General features: G+C 39.8%; 1 protein-coding gene across 1 annotated transcript; it reads right to left on the reverse strand.

Moving 5' to 3' along the window:
* Window positions 1–400: 400 nt before the first annotated feature.
* On the reverse strand, window positions 401–1,921 carry LOC139463712 (mediator of RNA polymerase II transcription subunit 15-like). Its single transcript, XM_071244966.1, has 2 exons — window positions 1,884–1,921; window positions 401–1,112 (listed from the first exon to the last, which is right to left on the reverse strand). Exons 1-2 carry the CDS (start codon window positions 1,919–1,921, stop codon window positions 401–403), a joined length of 750 nt encoding a protein of 249 aa, XP_071101067.1.
* Window positions 1,922–8,592: the final 6,671 nt, after the last annotated feature.

An 8,592-nucleotide genomic window follows, 5' to 3' on the forward strand; every position in this document is an offset into this window, starting at 1 on the left:
TTTCAGTCCTCCATCTTCATGAACGGCTTTGCGTGGCCCTAAACGGAAGACATTGCATTCAGTAAATCAGTATGATAGTGCATTCCATTGTTCTGTTTTTTGTCAGTGTTTTGTCAGGATGAATTACATTTGAAGCTATGATCGAATACTACCTTTTCTATGATAAAACCTGAAATCTGTACATCATTATTCACTGCACGTTTACTGACATTGTGCTCAAACTGACATTATATTAAAGAGTGAATCATCAATCATCTTTTGAAAACTGAAACTGCTTATCCAAACGATTGCCCGCTTCCCAAACCTGCTTTGTTTTGAAAAAGTGATGGTATGTTATTTTTCATAGGTATTTGATCATCGAAATATAAAGTATTAACGTACCAAATGTTATTTTTGAAGATCAAAAGAATCCCTTTGGATTGACAGGATAGAATCGCCTCCTCCTGATGAATGGCGGTTGGTACAAGGCTGGGCTACTCATAGAAAAAGCCTGAGCTTGTGCCTGAGCCTGAGCTTGTGCCTGAGCTTGTGCCTGAGCTTGTGCTTGTGCAGCTTGAGCTTGTGCCTGAGCCTGAGCCTGAGCCTGTGCTTGTGCCTGAGCCTGAGCATGTGCCTGAGCTGCTTGAGCCTGAGCTTGAGCTTGTGCCTGAGCTTGTGCCTGAGCTGCTTGTGCTTGTGCTTGTGCCTGAGCTTGTGCTTGAGCTTGTGCCTGAGCTTGTGCCTGCGCTTGTGCCTGAGCCTGAGCCTGCTGAACATCAATGCTTCCAAACAAAGGAGGGCCAGCAGGGGTCAGAGATCCAGCAAAGGGAAATGTTGGTCCTGCCATGAAATAAGAACCGGCAGCAGACTGAGATTGAGCCTGGGCTTGTGCTTGAGCCTGTGCAGCAGCCTGAGCTTGAGCCTGAGCTTGAGCCTGAGCCTGAGCCTGAGCCTGAGCTTGAGCCTGTGCCTGTGCCTGTGCCTGTGCAGCAGCGGCACCCCCACCACTGGTGCCAAAATATGGAGCGGTCGAAGGGATCAGAACACCAGTAGCGGGAACAGCTGAACCTGGCACATAATGCGGCGTAGCAACCGCAAGGAATGCGCACAGGACTACACAGATTCCGTTCATGCTGTGGAAAGAGAGAAAGCAACATATGTGAAAGATGTAAAAAATAAATTATAATGAAGTTGAATGTTCTATAATTATACAGTGAAAAGATACCAAGGCATATTGCTGATGCAACATTTTTGTATTGAAAAGGAAACAGGAATGAAACCCTACCAAAAAAACCCACACGCACGAATCATTGTAAAGGTTCAATATTGACAAAAAGAGTTTGCGAGAAGTAGATGATTATGTTCAGGGCCCACTTGCATAAAGCGATTTTAGCGATGATCGTAACTCCCATACTTTAACACAGGCTGGCAATAGTCGGAGCGCTAAGATCGCTTTGAGCAAGTGGGCCCTGATCTATCGGCCATGTATTTGCTAACTAAAGTCGACTTTCCCCTAGTAACATTCTATGACTGCAAAAGTCACCAAATGAATGTGACCCAAGAAAGTTGCTCATTCTCATGATCAAACTCCATGCCTTCAAATCTCTCAGTCAAACTTGCAGGCACATTCCTGAGCAGTCGCTTTATAATTCCTGGATGAATGCAACTCATGTCAGTATAACATTATTTGTGTCCTTAAATTGCCAAACAATACTATCTTCAACGTGCACAGAGGATGCCATACCAGAGAAATAATCTTATTTGTATTCATGACCTTATTTATTTCCGTTGTTACGCACAAACTATTAGTAAATGAACTGATCTTGTAGTTTAGTACTGGAGCAATACACAACAATTACAGTTACAAATGATAGAATATAGCCTTATGTATCAGAGAGCCTTACCTGATGAGTGATGGTCCCGTTAGATGTCTCTGATACATAAACGCAAGTCTTATATAGGCTAGAAGCGAGCAAAATGAATTGATTGATGACTATTTAAGAAGTGAAGTTTTTAGTTATCAATGTTAACCTTTACGAGGTATTGTAGTCATCGATGCAATAAATCCGTGTCTCTCAAACTGTTAAATATGTTATCAATCACGTTCTGACTGAAAAAGACTCGGGGGCCCGCACCGTCAGACCTACATGCGTGACAGTAACAAAGAAGGAGCAATTGATGTTTGATGTGAATAATCACCTTACTTTGGAATAAAGAAAATGCCGAAAGAATGAGATAAGTCTTATTCATGACACGATTTAAATGTTTTAAGTATCAAATTACATAAACACAAAAGGCGACCTTAGTTCTTTTACTCGTTTTAAATATAACTAGTGCAAAATCAGAGGGTTATTACTTGCCAATTATCAACGTGGCACTTATCAACCTACAATTTCTCAAATGATATATAAATCTGTGTAGGTCATTATATTATTGAAAAACTTATATAGACTACTGTTACATAAAATAATCCAGACCCAGATTTTGAAAACAGTGTGTGTACATCGTTTAGATCCCTCTGTGGTCAGTTCTGACGTACATGTCTTCCTTTTTGTGTATGCAACTGTTGAATATGGTTCCTACATATTGAATATAAGAAACTGTACTGACGATTCATCTTGGACATGTTACGAGTCATTGGGGAGTCTACTATGATATTGAAGAATGCTTGATTCTGAGTTTTCCAGCTGACACCTCTTGTAAATACCAGTATCAAGCCTTTTCACACAAAACCGTGCGCATGAACAGATTGATAGCCTACATGTCAATCCATAATACATGGCTGCCTTCGGAAAGGTAGTGCGTTGCCACTATGCCAGCATAAACAGCATAGACGTTGGGCTTCTGGTAGCCGCCGTGTCATCGGCTCCAGGGAAATTAATAGACGCCCGTGTTTCTAAAAGAAGAAATACGGTAATGTGATATTGGGGGTTTGGCCGACGATTTTGACGTTCTAGGCTGTAACTGTTTTGATGATGAGATGATAACACTCAACGAAGGGATATCGTTTGCATACACATGATAACGTTTAAAAAACTCTTAGGGGCATAATCGGTAATTTTCTCATTGAACAAATAATTATAAAAGTGAAATATAACACAATAAACAGGGTTTTTTTAAAACTTTATTCATGAAAACATGCTGTTTATAAACCATTTTGTGATCGATAAGCATCGCCATCTCCGTCAACCACCATTGTTAGGATTTAACAGAAGGGGATTTGAAAGTCCATCAGAAAACATTGCTCCCTTCCAAAGGCCACGAAAATGCACAAACGAAAGTACCGACATCCCTGCAGAGTCACAACACGGGCATTTGGTAACAACAGTTTATGAAACACGCACAATAACAGTCCGTTTGGCTCCAAATGAGAACGATGACTTGCAAAATAACTATAGTCTATTAAATATCAATGCGGTACACGGCAATGAATACCCTGTACCCAACAATATCTGCTGTTTGGCATTTTTATTCCCATTCCCAAAATGTGTCTCAGAAACCATCATGTTGTTATATGTACAAGTTAACATCTTGAACGGAGGGTGGCACAACGGTAGGAGGAACAGCACAAACACGTACTGCACGTGTTACGCAACGGTACTGGGAATGACAACAAGATAGGGGTCGTCTCATGATAATTTGAATCGCTATCTGACTCGCTCGTGTCACAGCCCTCGTCGTCGGAATTGCTTGTGTCACTGCTGATGGTCACAAGTATGGGCGGGACTGTTGCTTGCTGAAGTTTATCTCGTAACCACTATCGTGACTCTATCTCCTTGACGACTTTGGTAATTTACGGCTGCCAAGTCTCCACTGTTACCTGACCAAAGGATTCATTTACTAGCTTTTCAACATCTCGCAATTTTATACGTTGTGTTCAATCGTCCAACGTCACCTCATCTACTCCTTATCAACCTTGACCTTTAATGCAATTGCAATCATAAACACAGGCTCAGGATTGTTAAATTTGATGACTTCATAGAGTTGTGTTTTGCAGCTCTGGAAGGAAAGGTCATATTCATCCGTTGCAGCCACGTCAGCATATCTTCTTTGAGGCTGTTATACCTCTGGGTCTTGCTGTCTGGATCATGCAGACTGTGATATGGTATATTGTCCATGACTTGGCAGGCAAAGCAGGGGCCAAATTATTTTTCACCGACTCCAGAAATACCTTGCCGATCATTTCGTTTAGGTACTCCCTATTGTTCGTGGCCTTGGCTCGAAAGACGAGGTCACAGCCTTGGAGGAAACCCTGACTAGTACAGCCAGCATGGAGAACGATAAGTCTTTCAACTTTTCCAACAGGTAGCTTTCTCTCAGACTCCTTACAGTCCCCACTGGGTACCCACTGACTGCTGTCTATATGAGATGCATTGACCCACGTCTGATCTAAGAAAGCGGGCTCATATCCTTCTTCTCGTTTCTGCTTGATGGTTCAGCGATAATGATTTCTGAGACAAAGAATGTCAGATCGTCCACATAACACAGCACTATTTTCTCAACTTTTCTTTTTGCATCTGTATCCAAATGTATGCAAAAATTGCCACAGCTTGCATTTTGTAACAATGAAATCATGTTTAGTTTCAAGGTATTTCTTCAAGACTCTTAGTGACGTGTACTTTTTTACTAAATGCACTTTAACAATTGATTTTCCTGAAAGCTGTCTAATTTATCAATCCTATATGATTGTGACATGTTCACCACCTGCTTTGCCTGACTGCCAAAGTCCCGTCGACGAACAACATTCTTTAGCTTGTTAGGAGACATGCCACAGCTTTGGAAGCTCGTTTCAAGTATTTATTAATGGCATAAAATGGCTTTCCCTTTTCTTCTTCACGTTGAAAGAAACCATACACCTGAAACATCAACGACGTATATCATGTAGCAGTACGTGTTTGCGCTTCTTCTTACCGTTGTAGCTCCCTCTGTTCAGGATGTTAACTTGTACACATAACACCATGATAGTTTCTTAAACATCATTTTCCAGTGATGGAAATAAAAATAACAAACAGCAGGTATTGTTGGGTACAGGGTATTCATTGCCGTGTGTCGTATTGACATTTAATAAAGTATACCCGATTTTGAGTTATTATGCAATTCACCGTTTTTATTTGGAGCCGAACAGACTTGAAGAACACATTCACGAAGCCCTGTGTCATGGCCACAACTGTCACACCTTTTCACTAGCTTCCGTCGAATACCGTGAAATCATGAAACACACAAATGAAGAAATGACAGTTTTTATGAGTAACCGCGGTGTAGGTCAAGTGCAGCCACATCCCCTTTGGGGAGGAGATGCATGTATTTTGATTTTTCTGTTTGTACTGCTTACTAACTAATATGATTAACACATTTAACAATAAATAACAGAATATCAATTAACAAAGTTATCAATTCATTCAGATGTTTTTTTCCCCTATTTCTGCAACCTGTCACCCCTATCTGCAATGGGAGATACCATGTTGATTTCCAAGAAATGATTTGTCGCGTTGATTTCCAAGAAGTGAATTGTGAGTCGATGTGGTGCAAATACGCAACAGGTTGGAATGAAGTATTGAGTGAGTATGGTTTTATTATTTTGGAAATGTATGTAATTTGAACAAGTCAAGACTATGATTATATTAATCTTGAACTTCAACTGCCTGCGACCTCTTTTTGGAATGTTCTAAGATAGCGGACCATTGCACCCATGTGTAGTTACACGTTCCAAAAAAGGTTCCGTTTGTACAGCACTCTTGCCATCAAAGTAGAATGGAGATAAGCCAAAATTGAAATTTGATGTAGTACCCCTGTAGAGTAGATTCCTCCTAATTATACATTTGAAATTTCAAGTTACAAAAGAGGTATCTACTCTTCAGTGAGACAACATCAAATTCAAGAACGCCGTAGCTTATCTCCTAATTGTACAGTACATGTAGAACGGTGCATGTTAAGGGTGATATATTGTTTAATTTTGAATATGATTGATATTTATTTATTGGTATCTTCTTCTAAACAGGTTGGTATAGCAAAGAAGCTAAATAGACAAAATAAATATGGGAAATGAGGTGCAACATTTGTGTCAAAACATCTTACTTGCAGGACATTTCTTTACTGTATACATTGGCGAGTGCTACATATAGGATGCACTGCGAAAATCATTATCAAACATATACACTCATCCATAAAGGTTCAAAAGTCCCAAGCTTGCCGAGGGGTTTCACCATTTTATCAATGTGTGTTCATATATTTGGTATCAGAACACACAAGGGTGAGATTCTATTTATCATCCAACATCATTCTTCCAAATGTGTCAGCTCATAAACAGTAATAAACAGTGTGATGTGTGTATAGCTGACTTAGTGGCAGGGTGATTAGACATATTGTTATAAGAACACACAGCAACACTTTCATTAAAGAGCAATGTTTCAGAATGGAGCCAGAATGGAGCGTTGAACCCAAAGCAGTTACATTTGTTGTCTTTGTTCTGGATATATAGTAAAGTTAACACACCAGTTATTTCGATTATTTCGTTGCTCCTTTATCCAACACCCCCAAATCCTTCCCAAATGCCAAGCGTCTCTTCAGCAAATGTTCAAACATGCATCTGAGTTATATTGGTTGGTTGGTTGGTTGGTTTGTGGTTTTAACGCCGCACTGAGCACTATTCAAGTTTTATGACGGCGGTCTTTAAATAATCGAGTCTGGACCAGACAATCCAGTGATTGATATCATGGGCATCGAGCCACACAATTGGGATCGATGACATGAATCGACCAAGTCAGCGAGCCTGACCACCCGATCCCGTTAGTCGCCTCTTACGACAAGCATAGTGGTCTTTCACGGCAAGCATGGGTTGCTGAAGACCTATTCTACCACGGATCTTCACGGGGTTTGAGTTATATGTGAATCTGGAAAGCAATGTTCTTATTACGTAATGGTTAATACGTATCGAGGTGTTCTGTGCTCTGACATAATCACACAGCTTGTTTACTGGCTCGACACACGATCATACAATCTTACACTGAACCCTTTGTGAGATCCTCTTCCAAATCTTGAATATGAATGCTTAATGACGAACATAACACAAAAAAATCCGATTGGAGAAAATAGGTCCCATGTTCCCCGGGCCCATTCTTGTTGTTAGGGGTGATAAACTCGTTTACTTGGCAGATCGCATGTCATCGAGCGTGCCCGTGAAATGTATCTTCATGTAGACATAGTCTTTAGTTTGGCTTCTTTCAACACAATATCTACCCTGTAACATCGGAAATTTCAACACCGGACGAGGATGACTACTTCCTCTGTTTATCAATATAATGATTTATGAGTTTCTCTGGATGGCTACACATGTTAAAAGACATACACTTTGTGTTTATGTTGTCTATAAATTAATGAAATCATTTCTATCATGTTTGCTTGCTGTTGCAATTATAAGTGTTATTTCTTTTCTTTTTTTTTAAGGTGTATATACCAGTTCATGTCTGTTTGTCTGTGCGGTCAAATGGCAAGATGTGTGGGACGAAAAGCTTGGAAAAACTCCGTACATATTGGTTTAATTCCTGAGAAGACGATTACTGAGACAACCGATGGTTTCATTTATTAGACCATTGGTCCTTTTTACAGATCAAAAGGACAACGTTTGTCACGTTTTATTGGCAAATTATGATATAAGCAAAACCAGGATATCCAAGTCACATAACTATTTATCACATTTCATACCAGATTCCCCTCGTAATGATACATATTGACGATATACGAGCATTTTTCAACAGAATGGGTCTTATGTCACACACTTACTGGAGGCGTTAATATGTGGATATTTAGTTGGTGTCCGAGTCAGAGGATTGGACAGACAAACTAGGTTTCTGGTCCCCCATTTCTGTTTTCGATTCTTAATCTTGGTTATAATCATGTTAAACGATTGATTGGAATAATGGTTAATGCACAATGTTAAATGACTACTGTATGTAATCTCGTTTGTTTGCACAAAGTAAATATAATGCACGTTTTCGAAAATCGTTCAGCTGTATTTTGTCTTTCTTTGCGTGTATTGATTGAAATTTGTGTTGTGTACTGTCATCATCGTGTCTTTATGATTGTAAATCTGCAGCCTATTGATGACGGGACCGGGATTTTAAAATCATTACAGATGTTGTTAAAGTGTATGTCACAAAATGGGGCAAAACGAATCTGTTGATCGGATCGGGTTGGATAAGTCAGTGTGTGATGTTGGTATTGGTAGAATGCACAAATTGAACAATAACAGAATTTAATAAACCTATTCCTTCCCAGACAGCCGTCATCCAAAGTCTGACTGCCTTTCACGGCATGCTTACAATTTCTCCCACTGACAGGGCCTCAAATAAGTTTAACATTTAATGTAATCATCAATACATTATTTGTGTGATCAAAAACTTGTTGACACATATAGTTAATGCGAATGTATTGACCAAGGAAAATATCTGCCAAAACAACGCGCCAACATTTGACTTGACTAAAACCAAAAGGCATATCTTTTCCTCTTTGGTACTGGATTTCATAGCTCCATAAAACTATGCACGAATAGACATTTTAGTTGGGTCCAGCAAATGTACCACAAAAAATGCCTATCTCTAAGATTTACCACCATTC

The sequence above is a fragment of the Haliotis cracherodii genome, unplaced genomic scaffold (genome assembly GCF_022045235.1).
Source record: "Haliotis cracherodii isolate W230 unplaced genomic scaffold, xgHalCrac1.p SCAF_16, whole genome shotgun sequence".
NCBI lineage: Eukaryota > Metazoa > Mollusca > Gastropoda > Lepetellida > Haliotidae > Haliotis > Haliotis cracherodii.